General features: G+C 36.7%; 2 protein-coding genes and 1 non-coding gene across 14 annotated transcripts in view; all 3 read left to right on the plus strand.

Annotated features, from left to right (window-relative positions):
- CPB2 (carboxypeptidase B2) overlaps window positions 1-9,668 on the plus strand; it is a 43,453-nt gene extending 33,785 nt beyond the window's left edge. The window contains exons 9-11 of the mRNA XM_036458984.2: window positions 5,589-5,791; window positions 7,485-7,572; window positions 9,298-9,668. Coding sequence (XP_036314877.1) covers window positions 5,589-5,791; window positions 7,485-7,572; window positions 9,298-9,482 — 476 coding nt within the window. The 3' untranslated portion in view covers window positions 9,483-9,668. The remainder of the gene's footprint in view (window positions 1-5,588; window positions 5,792-7,484; window positions 7,573-9,297) is intronic.
- LOC118731066 lies at window positions 8,559-8,678 on the plus strand. Its single transcript, XR_004991765.1, has one exon. It is a non-coding gene; the product is annotated as a small nucleolar RNA SNORA61 (small nucleolar RNA).
- Window positions 9,669-10,918: 1,250 nt separating the features above from the next.
- Window positions 10,919-23,870, plus strand: part of ZC3H13 (zinc finger CCCH-type containing 13) — a 102,523-nt gene continuing 89,571 nt past the window's right edge. For 7 of the 12 annotated variants that reach the window (XM_036458968.2, XM_036458970.2, XM_036458977.2 and 4 more), the window contains exons 1-4: window positions 10,919-11,286; window positions 15,747-15,872; window positions 16,185-16,294; window positions 20,665-20,776. In XM_036458968.2, the coding sequence (XP_036314861.1) occupies window positions 15,756-15,872; window positions 16,185-16,294; window positions 20,665-20,776 (339 nt within the window). In that variant the 5' untranslated portion in view covers window positions 10,919-11,286; window positions 15,747-15,755. The remainder of the gene's footprint in view (window positions 11,287-15,746; window positions 15,873-16,184; window positions 16,295-20,664; window positions 20,777-23,870) is intronic. The other 5 variants (XM_036458972.2, XM_036458974.2, XM_036458973.2 and 2 more) reach the window with 3 other exon arrangements.

Raw genomic sequence — 23,870 nt, forward strand, 5'->3', positions numbered from 1 at the left:
ACAACCTAATGTCATATGTTAAAGAACTAGAGAAAGAAGAATAAAAGCAACCCAAAGTCATGTTAAGAAATAATAAAAATTAGAGCAGAATTGAATGAAATAGAAAATAAAAGACTATATAAATTAATAAGACAAAGAGCTGTTTCTTTGAAATGATGAATAAAATTGACAAACCCCTGGATAGACTCACTAAGCTATAATATAAAGGTAAAAGACCTTAAACAAACTCAGAAATGACAGAAGAGATGTCACCACAGACATCATAGATATACAAAGGATCATACTAGAATATTATGAAAGACTATGTTACCAATATCAATAACCTAAAAGAAATGGATAAGTTCCTAGAATTATATCATCTGCCTAGTCTAAATTATGAAGAATTGGAAAACATAAATAGACTGATGAGCAGTGAGGAAATTGAAACAACCATCAAAACCTTTCCAAAAAACAAAAGTCCAGAACCAGATTGCTTCACTAGTAAATTCTACCAAGGATGGTTCAAATACGCAAATAGATTAATGTAATACACCACACTAACAAATTAATGTGATACACCATATAACAAATCATATGATCTGATAAATACATGCAGAAAAAGCATTTGATAAGGTACAAAATTCATTTATAATTAAAAGACTCAATGCAATAGGAATACTAAGGAGAAAGTAAACAAATGGGACTACTTGAAAATAAAAAGTTTCTTCACAGCAAAAGAAACCAAAAACGAAAAAAAAGCCCACTGTGTGGGATAACATATTTGGCAATATTACATCTGATAAATGGCTAATATAAAAATACATAAGGAACTCATACAACTTAACAGAAGGAAGACAAATAATCCAATTAAAAAATGGGCAAAGGACCTAAATAGAAACTTCTCCAAATACGACATACAGATGGCAAAGAAACATATGAAAAAAATGCTCAAAGTCACTGATGCTAATTAAAACAACAATGAGTATCACCTCACACATGTCAGATGGCTACCATCAACAAATCAACAAATGACAAGAGCTGGCGAATATGTGGAGAAAAGGGGAACCTAGCACACTACTGTGGAAGTGCAGATTCATGCAGCCATTATGGAAAACAGTATGGAGTTTTCTCAAAAAATTAAATTTGGAACTGCCATTTGACCCAGAGATCGCACTTCTAGGAATATATCCTAAGAAACTCAAAACACCAGTCAGAGAGAATGTATGCACCCCTTATGTTCATAGCAGCACAATTTACAATAGCTAATATCTGGAAACAGCCCAATTGCCCACCAGTAGATGAGTGGATAAAAAAGTTGTGGTACATTTATACCATGGAATACTATGCAGCCATGAAAAAGAAGACTCATACTCTTTGAGTCAGCATGGAGGGGCCTATCGAGAATAAATAGGGCTGACAGATACTAAGTACAGAGCGGTTTACATAGTGTTCCTCCTAGATTTCGTTATCAAAATATCATGAATGGAGAATCTCAAACTTTAAAAAGTTAAGTCCCTTGTTGGAGATCATGGAGCTAAAAAGTGACAGATATGGGATATAAAGCCAGGCTTTATAGTTTATTGATTTTTAGAGACAGAGAGAGAAAGGGAGTGGGAGAGAGAAAGAAACATGGATGTGAGAGCTTAACACTGAGGGCTGCCTCCTGCACACCCTCTACTGGGGGTTGGGGATGGAGCCCACAACCTTTTGGTGCATGGGATGACACCCAACCAAATGAGCCATACCAGCCAGGGCTGATTGAAATTCTTCGTTATAAATTCCCTTTTGGAACTTATTTTATCTTTAAGCTCTTTTGGTGCTCTATTTTACTTAATACTTCCATGGTGAAACCATTATTACCTAATTTGAGTGACAAAGTGGTCAAAATATATTGTTATTGCCAAAAAGAAATAGCATGGTGCTATATTATATTAGGTTGTCATATATTATTACATAACACAAGAATTAAAAACAGAAACAGAAGCAGCATGCATATAGACAAGAGAGAGTTCCAAGTAAGCCAGTGAGAAAGAAGAATTAAATCTTCCGTGTTTCTTGTTCCAGCAACTAGAATGTGCCTTTATGATACTTTCTAAAGGATCTATTAGAGCACCTCACTTATTAATAGGAAATGGCATTTATCAAGCCTACTTATTCATTTTATCCTTCTTCTGTACTAAAATGGTCCGTATGTTAGAGATGGGAATGAGGTTGAGGATATCTTATTCTACTAGAGCTGTCATAGCAAAATGTCACAGACTGGGTGGCTTAAACAAAAGAAAGACTGGAAGTCCAAGATCAAGATATCAGAAGGATGAGTTTTCCCAAGACCTCTCCCTCTTGGCTTGCAGATGGCTACCTTCTCATTATGTTCTCCCATGGCCTTTTATCTGTGTTATGCATCATTGGTCTCCCCCCCCCCTCTATCTCTCTCTCTATATCTCTCTCTCATTTCTCTCTCCCTGTAAGAACACCATATTAGATCAAGACCTTACCTCTATGCCTCTATGAAGTCATTAAAACGTAATTACCTCCGTAAAAGCCCTATTTGCAAACACAGCACATTGTGGAATAGAACTCAAACATAAATTGGCAGGGGGAGGGAAGAGGAGGGAGGGAGGCAGAATTCAGTCTATAACTTGAAGAATTTTGTGAAAACCCCTGTTCTCAAACTTTTTAAGACAGATACACTAATTTTCTAAAATGGTAAGTTAAATTACAAAGTTTTTGCAATGGGAATGCACTTTTTAAAAATCCATTCTCTCTCTTTCTATGAGATGGTGGTGTCTCTTACTTATTTTTTATTGTAGTAAAATATATATAACATAAAATTTGTCATTTTGACATTGATGTGTACAATTCGGCAACATTAAGTACATTCACAATCTAGGTGAACCATCACCTATATTCATTTCAAAACTTACATCATTCCAAACTAAAACTCTGTAATCATTAAGCAACATCTCCTCATTCCCTGCTCCCTCAGCTCCTGCTATTTCTAATCTACTTTATGTCTCTATGAATTTGCTTCCCCTGGCATTTCTTGCCTACAGAGCAAATAATGTTTGAACTTGAAGAGACCTGGTAGACCTCTTGGTACAGATGAAGCATGAAAAGCAGCTTGTTCAGATTGACATGCCTGCTTAATGGAAAAACAGTCTCAAAGTCAAGTTTCCTGACTGTCTCTTTCCACTAAAATGTTTGACATCTCTAGAAAGAGTCACAGAATGAGAATCTGAAGCTGCACTGTCCATTACAATAGCCACTAGTCACATGTGGCCATTGAGCACTTAAAATGTGGCTTGTTTCCATTGAGATGTGCAGTGAATGTAACATGCACACCAGATTTTAAAGTCTTAGTGTGAAAAAAGTAACAAAATACTTCATGAATAATATTTATATTGGTTAAATTTGAAGTGATAATGCTTTGTATATATTGTGTTAAGTAATAAACTGTACTATTAAAATCAGTTTCACCTGTTTATTTTTTTAAAGTGATTACTTGAAAACTTAAATATGTGACTTACATTATATTTCTATTAAACTGCTCTGGTCTGAGGATTTATATAAGGACAAGCCTCTCCAATTCTCTCAAGTCCTCATTTCATCTACCCCCAATATACATGGTGGGGTGGGAGCAGAGGCAGGGTGGAAGAGGTCAATGGGGTAAAAGGAACATTTGCAACATTTGCAACAATAAAGATAATTTTTAAAGTAGATTATGTGAATACACAAAACACAGAGTTTATTCTTATATTATTATTTATCTAGTATTGTATTATTTTCCAAAACAAACAGCTGTAAATTAACTTTTTACCCACTATGTACAATCTCTATTCTTTTGAACTATATATCAAGGGGAAAAAGACCAGGAGTATTCAAAGTTGACCAAACTCTCAAAACTAGTTTGTCCATTCACATTATTGATTAAAATTAAAATAAATAAAATACTTGGAAAGTCGTCTGATGTTTAGTACAACATTTCCTTGTGGGAAAAAGAACATGAAGGTTGTTCCTGTTGCAAATAACAGTAAGAAAGCAGAACAAGCTTAAATAAGAAAGCCAAGCTCTGTAAAGCCAAGGAACCAAGGGCAAGAACGCAGCTGGGACTCAGAAACAGACTAGAACTGGGCCTGGAGCAGTCAGTGTAGGGAGCTCAATGAGGCCTTTCTCTCCCATCTCATCTCTGTGATGGGACTGGCTGTTTTGGGTCACAGTACAAATGATGATAATGATAACGATGATGACTAGGACAAGAATCGAACAGTAAATAGTATTTGCCAGGCACTGTGTAAAGAACGTTATATGCATTAACTCATCGGATCTTCATTAAATACTCATTTAATGTATTTTTTTCAGTAAGCAGATAAGGAAATTGAAGTTTGGATAGGTTAAAAAAAATTACCCAAAGCCAAGATTAGAATCAAGTGATTGGATGATTAACAATATGTAATACGGATCTTATTGTAAAGGATGGTTACCAACTAGAGTGCCCAAATTGCATCTACTAAAACAACAGCATTTACTTCATAGGGTTGCTCTGAGGATTAAGTAAAATATTTTGTGTAGATCTTTGTAGAGTTCCTGATATATAGCATGTGTTCTGTGGGTGTCAGCTGGTGTTGTTATTATCTTCTTTGTTCAAAAAAGCAACTATACTGAAACTAGTACATTCGTCTTGATTTCAACTTATCAGTGGAGGGATTCAGATTTTAGGACACAAGTTAAGGACCCAATTCAGACCCAATTCAGCTATTTCCAGAAGGGGTGGCTCCCTGGGGATCCATCGCTATGAATTAGGGACAGGAAGGAAAAGTGTTGGGGGCAGGCTGCCATTCGAAGTAATATATGCCATTACTCTTTCAACGAAATGAGTAAACATTACTCTGGCACCAAATATCACCATCACATTTTATTTCACACTAAGCCACTTGAGCAAGTTAGAATTAGCGCTGAAAGCAGACTTGTATATTCTGAGTTCCCAAATGAGTCTTTTCTTTTATGGGCTCTGTTAATTAGCAATTTTTAAACAACGTAAAAAATAAACTTACAATGGATTTTTAAAAATGGGGTTTGCCGAAACCGGTTTGGCTCAGTGGATAGAGTGTCAGCCTGTGGACTGAAACGTCCCGGGTTCCATTCTGGTCAAGGGCATGTATCTTGGTTGCGGGCACATCCCCAGAAGGAGGTGTGCAAGAGGCAGCTGATTGATGATTCTCTCTCATTGATGTTTCTCTCTATCCCTCTCACTTCCTCTCTGTAAAATAAATAAATAAAATATATTATTTTAAATGGGGTTTATTGTTCTCACATAAACAGGAGTTGGGAGACAGGATAAGCATTTCTGAGACTCGAGTAGACTTTCTCGAGGTTGCAAGATGATTGCCCCCAGGCAGCAACTGTTAGAGGTCTGCTATGAGGGCATGTGAATAATCAACTTCAAATGGGACATTAACAATGTAGTGGCTATCATAAATATACTCTTTACAGAGCTCTATCTAAGCCATTTCTGAAATGTTACACTATAGATACTAGGAGAATACATAGTAAGGAAAATCACAAGTTACAATAGAATGTAACATAATTTAAGTCTATCATTTTAACAACAGAGAAGGGTGCATCAAGTTTCTCGTGCTCGGAAATCTATTGTGGCCTTTTCCCTGAGTCAGAGCCAGAAGTGAAGGCAGTCGCTAATTTCTTGAGAAGAAATATCAACCATATTAAAGCTTACATCACAATGCATTCATACTCCCAGATGATAGTGTTTCCATATTCCTACAACAGAAGCAGAAGCAAAGACCATGAGGAACTGGTAAGAGCTGTTGAATTATTTTTATTATTAGCCTTTCAGAAATAAATTAATATTTAGTTTCAAGAATTAAAAACTTATCTAGGGTTTTCCACCTACATGTGAAGCCATATGAGCAAGGACCAGGACAGGAGTCTCTGGAATTATGCATCTGCTTTGTGGTCACTAGCTTTCTACAATAGCCACGACAGATCAAGTCTCAGCACAACACTCACCAATTTGATATTAGCATTAGGAATTGGTTGCATACTGACATCTCTAACTCCAAAGAGTCCTATTAAAAGCATCTCCAATTTCAGTGTTGAGGCAAGAGCAGCCCCTACCCCTTTTTTGTAATGTAGTGGACAATACAGTAAAAGTAAAGGGAATGATAACATGCTATGATACCAAGGAACAGACACAATTTCAGCCAAACATTGAAAGATGGAATTTCTATATACGGACAGGGAAGAGAAGACATTTCAAGCTGAGCAGATGGTGTTTCCCACAAGAAGTACGTTCAGGGGATTGTGAGAGTGCCAAAGTAAAGGTGATACCATCAGAAAGTAGATGAGGTCAGCTTGTGAAGATAAGGTCAGCTTATTTGAATGTCAGAATAAATTTACATTTCATTCTGTAGTCAACAGGGTTCCATTCAAATCTTTATTTTGAATAAAGGAATGGCACAGCATCGTATCCACTGATATTCCTCTGGGTTATTCAAGAGAGTGACGGTGAACAGCATCCAACTTTAGAAAAGATCTGGGTATCTGGGTACACTAGAAACAAATATAGTGTAACATGGGATTTATTATCTTGCTTCATAACCAAAAAAATATCTTTTTTATTGGATGAGTCTTAGGGAGTTACTAGACATTTTACTCAAGACTAAAATAGAGTTTCTAAAAAGGATGAGAAGGGAATCAGGACACTTAGGTATAATATTGTTTAGAGAACTTGGATTTAAAGTTTGGTGATAATTTTATCTAGGAATGGGGTAACCTCAAGTTGTTTGCCTTTGAAATATAGTTATACTTCATTTTACAAAATTAATAAATTCCTATAAAAGGCTGATGAGAATTATTTTTTCTTCAAATTTAATAAAATTTTCAAGGTATTAGAAGAGTTTATGGTTAGAGTCACTCAATTGAGATTTCCATAAAACAAAACAGATTTTTTTAAGTTAATTTATTCTTCTTGATTTACCTTTGGGTAAATGCAGATTTTTCATACATGCAGCTTTTTCCAAATTTATTGATATATAACTGACATATAAAATTATGTAAGTTTAAGGTGTAAAATGTGATGATTTGACACACATATATGTTGTTAAATGATTACCACAATAGAGTTAATGCATCTATCATCTCAGATAACTACTTTTTTTCTTTTGTAGTGATAACATGTAAGATCTACTCTTTAAGCATCTTTCAAGTATATTGACAATGTTGCTTATACACAATATTGCTAACTATAGTCACCACGCTGTATTTTAGATCCCCAGGACTATTTCATCTTGTAATTGGAAGTTTGTATCCTTTGACCAACATTTCTCCATTCTTCCCACCCTCAGCTCCTGACCACCACCATCCTACTCTATATGTATTCATGTATATAATCTGAGTCAATTAATATATGATTGAATTTTTTAGAAATTTCCATCTATCCTGTTTTAAAGTTTTACATTAACTGAAATTTCATATTCTATTGATTTCAGTCTCTACTGGCCAGAGAAGCAGCCCAGGCTATTGAGAATATTAGTCAAGATATCAGATATACATATGGCAGTGGCTCAGAAAGTTTATGTAAGTATTTCTTAAGATCTTAGAAAACTGTGAGATATTTTTTAACAATCTGTGATTGGTTTTTCTGTATAGATTTAATTTTTCTAAATGGAATCTTTAAGCAAGGTCACTTGTAAAACAATTGGATAATAACAATTACAAATGGAAGCATAATAGCTCTGACAGCACTGAACAAGCTATATTAACAAGTGAATAGTTAAAAAGAAGACAAAATGCTATTTAGGAAATATGCTCATTGCTATAGAGTAGGGGTTATAGAAATGGCATCACACTAGTTGAGTGAAGCAGAAAAGGTCATAAAAGGTGAAAAGGAAATGGGAGCTGTCCAAGGCCACCCTGTAAGGCCATGTAGGTTGAACCCTATATACATCTAGTATACAACCATTACATTAGTTGCCTTTCAGTGACAGCCTGTGCTCTAGAGTATAGCACACTATAGTTGAATGTCTGGTTTCTATCACAGTGATGAGAATATGTATGTGGCATACTCTTAACAAATATTTGTTGAACGATTCCTTTGTAAGTACAGTGGAATAACAGACAATGATTTTACTTTTTTGAACCTGGGGCGGGGGAGATGAGAGAAGAGGAACAGAAAATAAACATGTAACCAACTATCAGCAAATCATGACCCACAGGTCATATCAGCCGGCAAGGGGGGTACAGTTGTAGGTGACCAGGCTGGCAAGCAGAGGCAGTTAGAGGTGATCAGGCTGGCAGGGGGGGCAGTTAGGAGCAATCAGGCAGGCAGAGGTGGTTAGATGTGATCAGGCAGGCAGACAGAAGGGTTAGGAGTGATCAGGCAGGCAGACAGGCGAGCAGTTAGGAGCCAGTGGTCTTGGATTGTGAGAGGCAGTAAGACATCCCCCAAAGGGTCCAGATTGAGGAGGGTGCAGGCCAGGCTGAGGGACCCCCACCCCTCCCGTGCACAACTTTTGTGCACCGGGCCTCTAGTGTAGAATAATTGTAAAAAGTACATACCCTTAACCCTCCGGTTCCCTTTCCCATCGGATCTGAACACCGATCTTGGTGGTCGTAGAGGAGGAAGAGTAACAGTGAGGCTGGCCTCATGGTGCTTGTAACCTGTGGGCCAGTTTCAGGCAAGGTTGAAAGAAAAAAAAGGAAGAAAAAAAAAAGTACATACCCTTATTCCAGCAATCTACTTCTAGGAAATAATATTCTAAAGAAGTAAATAAGCAGTTATGTATAAGCAAGGTTGTTCAATGATATTTATATTACCTGGAAATTAGAAAAATAAAAAGGTCTCAAATAGATATTTAAATTATTTACACCCAGCTCTATAGTGCAATGCTATGAGTTAAACATTATTTGAACTCATTGATACACAAAACTGGTCACAACATGTATCATGTTTAGAAATGTTAAAAAACAGAATGTATAGAATGATCTTAGTATGTAGGAAAAATATAACTTAGAAATTTTTAAAAATTAAGTTAATTTTTGTTGTTGTTGTGGTTAAAGCCTTCACCACAAAAGGAACTAAAACATTAATGGTGATTATCACTTCTTGGTAAAGTTATGGATAATTCTGATTTTCTTCCTTAACTTGTTTTCCACCAATCTCCATTGTTTTACCAGCAATGTATATTACTTACTAATCAGAAAAATGCTAAGCAGTTTTCATTTTTAGGGGGAAAGAACACATTTTGTTAGTTAATTTGAAACATTTGTATTTTGAAAAGTAATTTCTTTTTCTTCTTACAGATCTAGCTCCTGGAGGTCCGGATGATTGGATCTATGACTTGGGCATTAAATATGCCTTTACAATTGAACTTCGAGATACAGGCGAATATGGATTCTTGCTGCCAAAGCATCTCATCAAACCTACTTGCAGGGAAGCTCTTGCTGCTCTCTCTAAAATAGCTTGGCATGCCATCAGAAATGTTTAATGCTCTTGATTTTTTCACTCTGTTCTCACATTTTAATTTACTGATTCCAAGACCAAATTATTGTACCAGTTTCTTTTTTAAGTTTTAGTTTTGGTAAAAGGTTTTCTTATTCCTTTGGTTTTGTCAGAGAACAAAATAAATGTAATAAATAAATACACAATTTTCCCTTTTTTGTTTAACTTGTAAGAAGGTAGGTATTGATTTTTTTTCTTTGATTTGTGATGTTTGACTAACTGTAACTGGACAACCAATGGGTCCTGGCTGTCTGTCAGTACTTGAGCTAATTGAGAAGAGACAGGATTGAATCATATATGAGTGTTTATTCCAATAAAGCTGGCAGCATGGGAGTGGGAGAGCAGCAGGTCATCCACAAAAATCTGCTCTGCTCCTCTCCACAAGCCAGCTGCTTATATTGGGTAGAGGGACAAAGATTATGTGGGAAAGTAAGCAAGGTATAATGGTTACAGGCCATGTGGGTTTGGGGGTCGCCCCAGGACTAGGACTAAATTGTTTAATCTTTCCATAATAGGTAGTTCTGGAAAAAGGAATATGCACGGCATTCTGATGTAGGTTCTCATATCCCGGGGCCTACATCTTTCAGCCAGGTTAAAATGTGCTTTCTCTAATCAGAATAGAAAAATCATGGTAACAGACCATGATTAATATTTCTTATAATTATAGCTAGTCCCCAATAGTCTATTCTGCTCCTAACATAACCACCTCAAGCAATTTTAATAACTAGTTTAATGCAACTCATTAAACAAGGGGGGAAGAGGGTTGCCAGAAATACATTAAATATTTTTGCTTTAATTTTCAACAAATTCTGCTTGTGCCTTTAAACACACAGCCGTGTGTCTATTCGCTCCACAGGAATAGACCATGGCCCAGAAAGTGGTGTCAATAACAGAATAAATATTTCCTGTGGCTCCAGCTCATCGTTCATTGAACTTTGTAGAGCCAGTACATGTACTTACTTTCGACAATAAATGTTAACAACTTATTGCAAGAACTAAGAATTAATGTAATAAAAGAACAAAATCTCTCTCTTAAAAGAGAGAGAGAGAGAGAGAGAGAAAGAAAGAGAGAGAGAGAGAGAGAGAGAGAGAGAGAGAGAGAGAGAGAGAGAGAGAGAGAGAGAGAGAGAGAGAGAGAGAGAGAGACAGGAATCATTGATCAGCTGCCTCCTACACGCACACTGGGAATCCAGCCCTGACCATAAATCGACCCTGACTTCCGGGTTCACAGTTTGACGCTCAGTCACTGGCCGTCTGGGCTTAAAATTATCTTTAATTGGGAAATTGAGAAGACCCTCTCCAGGGGCCTCCCACAAAGACCGGCCAATTCCCACCGCCGCCTCCAGGGCTGCGGAGGCGTGTCCGCGGAGGGGCGGGGCCTGCGTGCTGACGTCTAATTTGGCAGCCGGAAGCTGCCCAGGCCCACAGAGGAACAGGGCAACCCTCGACTTCCGGCGGCATTTTGAGGCGATCCTTCTGGTTCCCTGGAAGTGTTTTCGTTGGCTTTTCTTACTTTCCAGCGTGTCTTTGGTGTTTTTCTCTCCACGGCCCAGTCTCGCTTGATACTGGCGAAGCGGCCGGCGAGTTCCGCTTCTCAGCCGCCCCCGGGGCCCCCCGCCTGCCGAGGGCCGGTTCCCGGGAGCCGCGCGCGCCTCTCCTCCGTGTTGTCGTCCTCCCGGGGCCGGGCGCGGGGACAGGGAGTCGCATCCCCGGCTCCTCTGAGCGGTGGCGGCGGCGGCGGCGGCGGCGACGCCTCCCGGCTGTGCTTGCGGAGGGAGCTCGGGGCGGAGGTAAGCCTGAATGGTGCGCTGTGGTGCGGGTGCGGGGGAGGCGCGGGGCGGCCCGGGGCGGGAAGGCCCGGGGCAGGCTCCTTATCCACTGGAGACTCGCCGCGGTTCTGAGCTTCTCCTCTTAGTGCTGCAAAGGCTCCTGCGCTCAGGCCTCCTCGCCCCCATTCTGATTCCGGTGAGTTTGTCTGCGGGGGCAGGTGGGCTCAGATGAAAAGGGCTGCACCTGAGGTGGGCTTGGGAACCCTTGCGTGGTATTCGCTTTTGAATGCAGTGAAAGGCTGCGGGAATATAGTTTTAGATTTAGAAGCTCCCTTTTTTTTTTTTCTTTTTTTTTTTTTTAACGCATTCCAGACTTACTGGGGGCAAGTATCTTACTTGTGGTTGTATTTAGTCTTATTTCCTGGCACTGATACTGACTTAGGGCCTCGGAGTTGAGGAGTGCTACTATCATCTTCTCTTTCCCTAGTTGGTAGTTTGGCAACTATACGGAGAAACCGGGGAGAATGAGAGGAGGGGCCTGATGTTTGGCTTTATCTGATGTGTGACAAATGATTTATGTGGCTGCAGAATTATTCGGAGTTGCTATTACTTACTAGTAAATGGAATTGGTAGGATCTTGTCTGTGGAGTCGATTGTCAAGCTACTATTTTGCGAGGTTTTCGGATAATTTGAACTGCTTTGGAAATTAGGAACATATTTAATCTCTTCAGGTTTTCCGTTTTGTGAAAAAATTATTTACAAAGTTTAGAAAAGATCTTCACACCTCAAATTTTCAAAGTTCATGATACTTGGCAGTAAATCTGAGTATGTTTATACAGTACAATCCAGGCATAATTAGTCTCGTTCTGTAATATTTGAAGTTACTGTCTTTAGTACCTAAGCGAAAGTGTTTTTGGAGAGTTTTGTGAACAAAATCTGTAGATTTTCAAATAATTTTGTTTCTTAATGAAATATTTAGATGGTAACATGACAATTTCAACAATATACTGAATGTTGATGCAGGTACTTAACAAATTGTTCTGTAAAAATAGTTCCAAGGTAAAACTAAGACTGAACCTGGTAGGATCCAGTTTTATCAAATACATGACTTTTACTGGCTTCCTAATTATTGGTGATTTGAAATGAACATTGATTGCATATTTTAAGATATGCAGATTCATCCTTCGGGCAGATGTTAATTTAACTCGTACAAATTATCAGTGTTAATTTGTATTATAAAATGCATTCTATTTACGTATTTAAAGAAATGGTGTTCAATGCTCTTTGGTTTCCCCATCTCCTCAAACCTCTCTTTGTCATGTAGTTAGTACTGTTTCAGCAGATATTTTATAGCAATTGAAATGCTAACTTGTGTTGATATATAGTGTCGTCGTTGTTTTCTTCTTCTTCTTCTTCTTCTTCTTCTTCTTCTTCTTCTTCTTTCTTCTTCTTCTTCTTCTTCTTCTTCTTTCTTCTGTTTGTCTTTTGCAGTTCTGTTTACTTCTCTTTGGTTACCAGCATGGGATTTTTCTGTGCATAGTATTTTTAACAAATTATTTTTTCTGCACAGTGCAGCATGTTCATACTTGTCAGGTTAGCTTGGTCACTTCAGTTCACAATTCAGTTTGGAATTGTTTTAGTCTGTTTACATATAAGTGATGTGCAAGATTGTTTTAGAAAGTTCTTTTTAAAAAATTCTCCCAGACTATGCATCAAATAAACCTAAATTTTTCTTTCAAAATATAAAATGTAAATGTGAAGAGACCTAATATTTAACATAACCCTTTTTATTTTAGAACTGCAGTGGGTAGGGATTTATTCTACTACCAGTTAATACATTTATGTAGTCTTTAATTATTTGACGATTTACTAATATTATGCTGCTGCTCATCAGATTATGCTTTCATTTTTGCTACTGGAAGATGAGACCTCAAAAAGTTGTGGTCAAGGATTGGAGAGAGCATACTAGAGCTGATACATGGTTTAGACCTCAGAAATAATTGTTTACAAAGAGGCTGCTATATGTTTTTTTCTTTCTCAGTCAAATTTATAGCATGAATTTCAGACATTATGATGTTTGTTTTTTGAGGGGGCGGACAGTTCCATTTATTGAGACTGTGTTTTATTGTGTCTTAATGATTCAAACTTTATCCCCTATTTTTCTTTTTCAATTAAAAAAATATAATAACCTCTGGTCTTTCATTAACTCTGAAAATGAAGAGGAAAAATAAGAAGATACTGAAACAGTAGACTCACCAGTGTCACTTTGGTTTTAATAATGCTGCTGTTTGGGAAAGACATAGTGTAAAATGTGGTGGCAAAGAAAACCAAAGAAAATCTTGAAAACAAAACTAGAAAGAAAACCTTCAAAGACTCTGAGCTAGGGAAGACTTCAATATTTGCATTTTTTAAAAATTGTTTCTAATTTTTCTCATTTACTCTGAAACATTTACTTGTTATTGAAGCCTCTGTAGATAGTAATTGAAAAGTCCCTCTTCCCCAGTCAAATTTGCATTTTATTCTGTTGCAATATTTACCTTCCTTTGTAAGCCCAAATTTTTAGATTGAAATTTCTAATTAAGTCACATTAGTTGGTAACACTTTAAATTTATTAATTACTATATATGATTAAATGCTTTTCTATTGTACTTTAGATTATGTGTACATATTTAGATAAGTAGGACATAAAATATTTTTTGTATTCTTTGCAAGCATAAAGCATTTTCTATGCAAAATCATGAATGCTTCAGTATATTTAGATAACTTGATTACCGATGAAAGTTCTTACCGATGAAAGTTCTTACCGTAGATAGATGATCAGAAGAATTCCTCTTTCATTTAGAAAACTCTAGTTCCTACTTTTTCCCTTTTGCTTCAGATTTATTATTATTATTATTATTATTATTATTATTATTATTATTATTATTATTTTAGTTAGGGTCTTCCTGTAACCTAGACCTGGTACTCAAACTCATTGGGGCAAGGTCTGACACTCTTGAACTCTCTTGAGAAAAGAGAGTCCTTTACTTCATTGCTGTTCTTCCTTAAGTTGGTAGACTCAACAGTAGCTAGAAGTAAACTTCCTGGGATGAGCATTATTTAGGTGAACCTTGAGAAGTTCTTATGTCACCTGTAAAAGCAACTTTGTCTCTTTGTGAAGGAACTTTTTTAGTGGCAAGAATACAAGGAGAGGTGCTATTAGTTCTCACTTGATAGTCTTTGACATAGCAGTCCAAACGCGTTGAAATCTTTTAAGCTTATATTAGGGATCTGGAATTGAAGAGAAGCTGTGAGACTATACAGGGAAGGAAAACAGTGCTGATCCAACCCACAGGTTACAGAGCAAGAAGAGAAACCAGAGTTAATACCTGGAGCCCTCAGCAAAACAAGAAAGAAGCTGACAGATGACCAGTGTCACAACTATAATAATAAACAGCTGTTGCCCCAACTGTGGAAAACACTACCATTGACTCTTGGAGGAGGGTGTATTGGGAATGAGGGCATGTTGGGAATGGCATTTTGAGGACAGAATTAACCATTTCAATTGATAGTAGAGAGAAAAAATTGTAAGATTGGGGTTGGTTTTCTTAGAGACAATGTGGTGGGATGGGTGCCCCTTTTCCACATTCCACATAACAAATAATAGCTAATATGGAACTTTTAAAACTCATTTGATTTTATTAACAAATGTTTTTAAAATTAGTGAGCATTACAATGTAACCTATATGTTAATATTTATAGTAACAAATGGAACTTTAAAATGTTTTTGTTCTAACTTTTCCTATATGTTTTGTTACATATTTAGTTTTCAAATTCTGCTCATTTTTAAATTACTATATAGAGGTTTTCTCAATTAAACAAAGTTCTACATTTTCTACCTCTTCATCATCTCCACTCATTGGCTTTAGTTTTTTTTGTTGTTGTTTAGTAAAACAAATGGGCATTTGAAATTTTACCAACTTTTCCTTTGTAAATTTACATGTGGACTAAGAATAAATAAGCTCAAGAAAAGTTAAATCAAAGATTGTCTTATAATACTGACTACATTATGAAGGGTTCATTGTATCGTTTTTTACTTGGGAAACAAAGAGGAAAGGAGAGGGAGAGAGAGAGAGAGAGAAATATCAATGATGAGACCAAATATCATTGGTCAGCTGCCTCTTGCACGCCCCCCACTGGTGATCAAGACTGAAACCTGGGCATGTGCCCTGACCTGTGTCTTAGAAGATAACTTCTGTATACCTATATTTACTTGTGACCTCCTATTCCTTTATTTTTGTCCTGAGAAAAATCCCTTATACTTTTACAGTGTTAATCTACAGTTTTATCTACTTGCAAGTTATGTGCTGTGTGCTCAGTTATTTTAAATTGAAGAATTTTACTGTTTAGTCTCTCTCTCTCTCTCTCTCTCTCTCCCTCTCTCTCTCTCTCTCTCTCTCTCTCTCTCTCTCTCTCTCTCTCTCTCTCGTTTTTTGTTAAAGTAGTACAAAATGTCAAAAATTAGAAGGAAAGTCACAGTGGAAAACACGAAGACCATATCTGAAAGCACATCCCGAAGACCCAGTGTCTTTGAGAGGCTTGGACCCAGCACTGGCAGTACGGCAGAGGTGAGTGTCAGTTGTACAGTCTCAGGGGTTCTCTTGCAATCCTTTTTTTTTTTGAAATACCAAATTGTATCATAAAGGTGAACTGGTTGTAAATATGTTGGTTCAGTACATTTTTAAAAATATTTCATTAAAAGACTTGAAAAGGGTGATAGGGTTTGTGGGTGGTTGTTTTTTTCTCTGATGTTTTATTATTTGGGGAGTAATGTCTATCTCAGGTTAGCTGCAATTTTGATAGCATTTGTTTTAATTTTCCACTAGCATCTTTTGTCCAGAAATAAATATGAAATTTACATAGTAATATCTGTCTCTTAGACACAGTGCCGTAACTGGCTGAAGACTGGCAACTGCCTCTATGGAAACACATGTAGATTCGTACATGGCCTTTCACCCCGTGGTAAAGGTTATAGCAGCAATTACAGAAGGTAAATTGAGAACTTTGAATTGTTCATATACAATTAGAAAATGGCTTTTATAGTTTACTATAAAAATCTGAAATAAAACTATATATTTGGTGAGATTTTTTTTTATCTTGGTAGTAGTCTTGTTGATAATGTAATAAAAAATAAAATCTTTTTAGTTTTAAATTCAAGGTTAATAAAATGTTTGCTTTAAAGTTAACTTTTTTGTTCAATATTTACTTGTTTTGACAATAGATCTTTTTTATGGTTTATGTGTGGCTTACTTACACCTTCCAATTATGTATTAAACTGCTGCTAAGACAGAATTTTATTGCAGTTTAAATAAGACATAATTTTAGCTTTTTAAGATATTCTAAATTTGAATCTTAATGACAAAAGACAATCTAATGCAAACTCTGAAGGTGAAATGCATTTGCCAAATCCTTATTGCAGTGTATTAATGTAAATGAAAATATATACCATATTTTCCGGCGTATAAGACGACCCCCTAATTTTTACAGTTAAAACATAGGTTTAGGCCTATATTCGCTGTATAAGACTACCCCCTACTTAAAAGAAAAGACTTGCCGAAGCCGGTTTGGCTCAGTGGTAGAGCGTCGGTCTGCGGACTGAAAGGTCCCAGGTTCAATTCCGGTCAGGGGCATGTACATTGGTTGCGGGCACATCCCTGGTAGGGGGTGTGCACGAGGCAGCTGGTTGATGTTTCTCTCTCATCAACGTTTCTAGCTCTCTATCTCTCTCCCTTCCTCTCTGTAAAAAATCAATAAAATATATATTTTAAAAGAAAAGACTTACTTTGCCGTCAAGATCTGCAGGTAATTTTTGTGCAGTTTTGGTCTTTTGCCCCCGATTTTCGGTTGACTTTTTTTGTTTCAAAAGTCGTCTTACACGCCGAAAAATACGGGTATATGAGGAGAAATGGAGCTATTTTGGACATCATATGCCTTTAATAAAGGCAGAACTAAATTAATCTTCCCTAATAACGACCTTTTATTTTTCTTTTGGTTCACTTATGATGATTTTATTATGGTTGGTGGAGAAAGATGTAGCTTATGTAAAGATTGCCACAAAAAGTTTAAACTTGATTGGTAAAGAAATAATTTATCTAGTTTTAAAATTGGATATACTGATTGTTTTGGCTATAGGAATAGTAAAAAATTGAACATTAGGATTTGGAGATTTTGTGTGTGTGTATAGGTTTTAAAGTTTAATTGAATTTAATATATTTTATTGATTTCAGAGAGGAAGAGAGAGAAAAATATCAGTGATAATCATTGATTGGCTGCCTCCTGCACGGCCCCGACTGGGGATCGAGCCCACAGTCCGGGCATGTGCCCTTGACCGAAATCAAACTCTACAGGCTGACACTCTATCCACTGAGCCAAACCAGCTAGGGCTCATGTTTAATTGAATTTAAAATTCAAACTTTCAAATGTTGCATATTTTTGTTTCCTTGTGATGCTGAATATTGTCTTATTTGTGTTTAAATTGTCATTTGTCTTTTCTCTTAATGAAGGGGGATTAGTCTTAATAATTTTAATTATCTGTATAAACACATACTTGGTAAACAATTTCAGTAATATTAATGTTTTGTTTGTATTAATACACTTTTAATAATGCTTTAATTCATCTTTGAAATTTATTATTAACTGAGTCAAAATTTTTATACAGGAGACAGTTTTGGGGGAAATGGCAAAGAAATTTGTTTAAAATAGAAAAAAGTACTATCATACTAGATTTAGCATAAAGAATTTTTGTTATAATTTTGCTCTTTCATGTATTTTTTTATATCTCATAACTTCTCTTATATTTGTGTAATTTACCTTTTTTTTGTAGGGAAGAAAGATAGTCAAAATGCAATTCAAAGAAGGAAAGAAAAGCAATGTATTTCAGATATGCTTATTTAGTCAAAAAATATTTAAGCCATTTATTGTTAGATGCTTTTTAGGATAGAAACAGGTTTAAATAAATTATATACAGAAAACTAAGACAAAAATTTACATGTATATCATAATTATAATTTAAAAGGTTTATGCACTGGTTTATAATAAGAATTCCATTTTTTCATGTTTTTTTATTGATCTTAGAGAAGAAGGGAGAGGGAGAGATAGAAACATCAATGATGAGAGATAACCATTGATTGGCTGCCTCCTGCATGCCCTCTACTGGGGGTCGAGCCTGCAACCTGCGCATGTGCCCTTGACTGGAGTAGAACCTGGGACCCTTCAGTCTGCAGGCCAATGCTCTTTCCACTGAGCCAAACTGGTTAGATCTAAGGAGTTGTATTTTTAAGTTCAGCTTTAGCTGTTAAAACATTTAATATAGATCTATAAAATAAACATGTAAATGTTAATTCGATCCTTTAAAGTGAATTAACAAGTTGCTAATTCACTATGTGATCTATAGTAATGATTGATACATTAAAGGAATTGATATGGTTATCAACTGTTACTTGAAATAGATGTGAATATTTATGTGATTTGTAGTTATCATTTGAAAATATTATGTATAATATTTTTTATGGCTAAAGAGGGACATATTCTTTAACTTATATTGCCTTTTTTAAGATGTTCTGGTAATCTTTAAAGGCCGTATGTTTTCTATCTCTGTTTTGTTGTTCTTATTTAATAGTGGTGTGAAATAATTGAACAGCCATTTATCAAATTTCCAATCCTATATAATAAAAGAGTAATATGCAAATTAACCATCACTCTGCTACACCCACAAGCCAATCAGGAGCGAGTATGCAAATTAACCCAACCAAAATGGCTGTGGCCACAGAGAGCAGGAGGGAGGCTTGGGTTTCCCTGGCAATGGAGGAAGCCAAGCTTTCTGCACACCCTGGCCGGCCCAAGACTCCGCTCCAGGCTACAAAGTTTCAGTTGTGGAAGATAAATAAATCCTGCTTGGACAGCTGGGGGGGCATGGCCAGCCTGCAAACCATCACAGGCCCCCCTCGCCCAGGCTGCCTGGGACAATCTTCAGGGAAAACCAGCTGGCTCCACCCATGCACCCAGCCTCTATTTTATCTAATCCTATCTTAAAAAAAAAAAAAAGGCGTAATATGCAGATTGACCATCACTCCAACACACAAGATAGTTACCCCCATGTGGTCAAAGATCCTTCCCCCATGTAGATACAAGATAGCCACCACACGATAGCCAGCGGGGGAGGGCAGTTGGAAGGGACCAGGCCTGCAAGGGAGGGCAGTATGGGCGATCAGGCCAGCAGGGAAGGGCAGTTGGGAGGGACCAGGCCTGAAAAGGAGGGCAGTTGAGGGCAATCAAGCCTGCAGAGGAGGGAAGTTGGGAGAAAATAGGCTGGCAGGGGAGCAATTAGACATCAATCAGGCTGGCAGGAGAATGGTTAGAGAGTGATCAGGCTGGCAGGCAGAAGTGGTTAGGGGCAATCAGGAAGGCAGGTAGGTGAGCAGTTGAGAGCCAGCAGTCCTTGATTGTGAGAGGGATATCCGACTGCCTGTTTAGGCCCGATCCTGGTGGGGTCGGCCTAAACAGGCAGTCAGACATCCCTTGAGGGGTCCCAGATTGGAGAGGGTGCAGGCTGAACCAAGGGACACCTCTCCCCCTCTCCCCCGCTTGCATGAATTTCGTGCACCGGGCCTCTAAATTATAAAACATTACCATTGTTGAATATAAATATGTGTATTTTTTTTTAATCTAGAGCAGAATATAAAATCTTGGTTCGAAATATTGCTATGAATCCTTTATTTTTATTATAAAATCATTTTAAATTTAAGAAAAGTTATAAGAATTATACAAAACTTCGTTATTTAACTTTGATTCTTAAGAGGCATAAAGTATTTTCTCAGTTGTTGATATTGTATCCAACTAAATACATGTGTAGATTATACTGTTGCTTTTAGATTAATTTCGCAATGTCATGGATTAAAACTATCTTCCTACTTTTGTTTTCAAATAAAACTAATACAGGGTGGGGCAAAAGTAGATTTATGGTTATGAGTATTCAAACCACAGAGTTTACTCTTGTTTTATTATTTACTAGTTATTGTATTTTCCATATGAACAACACCTTGTATTTTTATATGATTAAATTGTTAATTACTAATTGTTTTTTTTCTCAGCTCAGACATAGTTTCTTATTCATGTTACCAGTACCTGCCATCCCATGGAATCTTAAGCTATACATTTTGATTGGGAGAGAATTTGTTAAGTGATGCTCATATTTTTTATGTTAATATTAAACTGAAACAAATTATTTTTTTTCCTGAAATTTAGGAGCCATGGGCAGTTGGAAAAATTATATTGACATTTGTGAGTTTATTTCTGCAAATATATTCTCATAAAATGATGTATAAATATAGATTTTTGCTGTTTCTTGTTTTGTTTTTAAAGGTCACCAGAAAGACCTACAGGGGATCTTAGAGAAAGAATGAAGAACAAGCGCCAAGATATGGACACTGAGTCCCAGAAACGAAATATAGAGGACTCATCCTCACCTGTTAGGGTAGGAATAAATTTCCCAAAGTAAAGTTAAATTTCAGTAGTGACCTGTTATTTATGCCCTATTTTAAATATTATCTTGTGTGGTAAATATATGGTAAGTGTATACTATTGCATTATAATGTTCTGTATAGATAATGTAATTTAGAAGAAAAAAGTAGTCCTCTGGCAAAACTCATAATTCTGATTGTTTCACTTCTTGGTGGCAGTTAAGGTAAAGAAATTCATTGGTAGAGCTTAAGCTGAGCTTCTTAAGGTTTCTTTACCTTGGTGAAGGAGTCATGAATATCTAAACATATTCTTGAGTTTTCAGAGTTTAAACCAACCATCATATTCTGCCTGCTTCCAAGAATGAAGCAGCTTAAAATAGAACACTTAAATTAAAACAATGAAAGTAAGGCATATTGGTAACAGAAACTGAACTAGAAAACTTAGGTAAAGGACATGTGACCACAAAATTTGGTGATGAATTCCTGGCATTTAAGCTAAAGAGAAGCATAATTTATAATGGAGTTTATTGGGTAGAAGGACACATGAATTTGTTGGGAATGGAAGTCTTTTCCAGAGTCCATCCGTGTCTCCCCCCCCCCCCCCCCCCCGAAATGTAACATTTATTGAGATTGAATTCAAATACTGTATAATTTGCCCATTTTAAGTATAGACTTTTGCGATTTTTTTGAATATTCACAGTCATGCAACCATCACCACCGTTAATTTTAGAACATTTTCATTACTTCCAAAAGAAACAAGTTTTTGACTAGACATATTTTTCATTTCTCTTAGGTTTATATCTAGAAGTAGAATTGCATGTCATGGCTTAAACCTTTACCTTTGGAGTTATTGCTAGATCATTTTCAAAGCAGCTGCACTATTTTTCATTCTTGCCAACAGTGTACAATGTTTCCAATTCTCTACATCCTGCCAACAGTTGTTATTATCTAACTTTTTGATTATAGCTATCTTAAGTGGGTGTGAAGTGGTAATCTCATTGTAGTTTTGATTTCCTGGTGGCTAAATAATGTTGATCACCTTTTCATAGGCTTATTGGCCATTTGTATATCTTGTTCGGAGAAATGTCTATTTAGATCTTTTACCCATTTTTTAAAATTGAACTATTATTGATTTATAACTTCTCTATTTTGGATATAAGTTTTCTATATATATGATTTGCAAAAATTTCCTTTATACTGTGGGTTGTCTTCATGTTCTTGATGGTATCCTTTACAGCACAAATGTTTTTAATTTAGTGAAATACAATTTAATTTTTTTCCATCTTTAATTTCTTTATGGATTAAGGCATTACTTATATGTCTTAATCCGCCATTATTCCCCCAACGCCCTCCCACACACACACTCATGCCCTCATCCCCCTGTTGCCTGTATCCATTGGTTGGGCTTATATGCATGCATACAAGTTCTTTGGTTGATCTCTCCCCTTTCCCCCCACCCTCTCCTACCTTCCCTCTGAGGTTTGACAGTCTGATTGCTGCTTCTCTGTCTGGATCTGTTTTTGTTCATCAGTTTATGTTGTTCAGTATATTCCATAAAAGAGTGAGATCATGTGAGGGATAGAAAGTTAGAAACATCAGTGAGAGAGAATCATCGATCAGCTGTCTCTTGCACACCCTCTACTAGGGATGTGCCTGCAACCAAGGTACATACCCTTGACTGGAATGGAACCTGGGACCTTTCAGTCTGCAGGCCAACTCTCTATCCACTAAGCCAATCCGGTTTCGGCTCTTTTTTTTATTCCAAATAAATTTTTGGAGATTTCTTTCTAGGTCTGTGAAATATGCCATTGGTATTTTAATGGGGGAGTGCATTGAATCTGTAGATTGCTTTGGGTAGTATAGACATTTTGATGATGTTGATTCTACCAATCTGTGAACATGGTTTGTTCTTCCATCTGTTTATGTCTTTCCCTATTTCTTTTTTCACTATCCTGTAGTTTTTCCGCATATAGGTCTTTTACCTCCTTAGTTAGTTTATTCCTAATTAGTTTACCTCCTTAGTTAACTTTTTTGGTGTGATGGTAATTGGGATTGCTTTTTTAGTCTTTCTGTAAGTTCACTATTGGTGTAAAGTAATGCCATAGATTTCTTGGCATTAATTTTGTGTCCTGCTACATTGCTGAATTCATTTATTAAGTCTAATAATTTTTTATGGATTCTTTAGGGTTTTCTATGTAGAGTATCAAGTCCTCTGCAAATAAGGACAGTTTTACTTCTTCTTTTCCAATTTGAATGGCTTTTATTTCTTCTTCTTGACTGATTCAAATGGCTAGTACTATTATATGTTGAGCAGGAGTGGTGAGGGTGGGCATCCCTGTATTTTTCCTGTTCTTAGAGGAAATGGTTTTAGTTTTTGCCCATTGAGTATGATGTTGACTGTGGGTTTGTCATATATAGCTTTTATTATGTTGAGGTATGATCCTTCTATTCCTACCTTGCTGAGAGTTTTTATCAAGAAAGGGTTTGGGCCGAAACCGGTTTGGCTCAGTGGATAGAGCGTCGGCCTGCGGACTGAAAGGTCCTAGGTTAAATTCCGGTCAAGGGCATGTACCTTGGTTGCGGGCACATCCCCAGAAGGGGATGTGCAAGAGGCAGCTGATCAATGATTCTCTATCATTGATGTTTCTAACTCTTTATCCGTCTTTTTCTCTCTGTAAAAAAAGAAAAAAGAAAGGGTTTGGATTTTGTCAAATGTTTTTTCTGCGCCAATTGATATGACTGTGTGATTTTTGTCTTTCAGTTTGTTTATGTGATGTATCACGTTTATTGATTGGGGATATTATATCCCTGGGATAAATCCTACTTGGTCATGGTGTATGATCTTTCTGATGTACTGCTGGATCCGATTTGCTAGAATTTTTTTTTAAGGATTTTGACATCTATGTTCATAAGGGATATTGGCCTATAATTCTTTCACTGTGTTGTCTTTATCTGGTTTTGGTATTAGGGTGATGCTGGCTTCATAGAATGAGCTTGGAAATGTTCCTTCTTCTTGAATTTTTTGGAATAGTGTGAGGAGGATAGGTTTTAGTTCTTCCTTGAATGTTTGGTATAACTCCCCTATGAAGCCGTCTGGCCCTGGACTCT

This window comes from Pipistrellus kuhlii, unplaced genomic scaffold, assembly GCF_014108245.1.
Source record: "Pipistrellus kuhlii isolate mPipKuh1 unplaced genomic scaffold, mPipKuh1.p scaffold_m20_p_3, whole genome shotgun sequence".
In the NCBI taxonomy this organism is placed as follows: Eukaryota; Metazoa; Chordata; class Mammalia; order Chiroptera; family Vespertilionidae; genus Pipistrellus; species Pipistrellus kuhlii.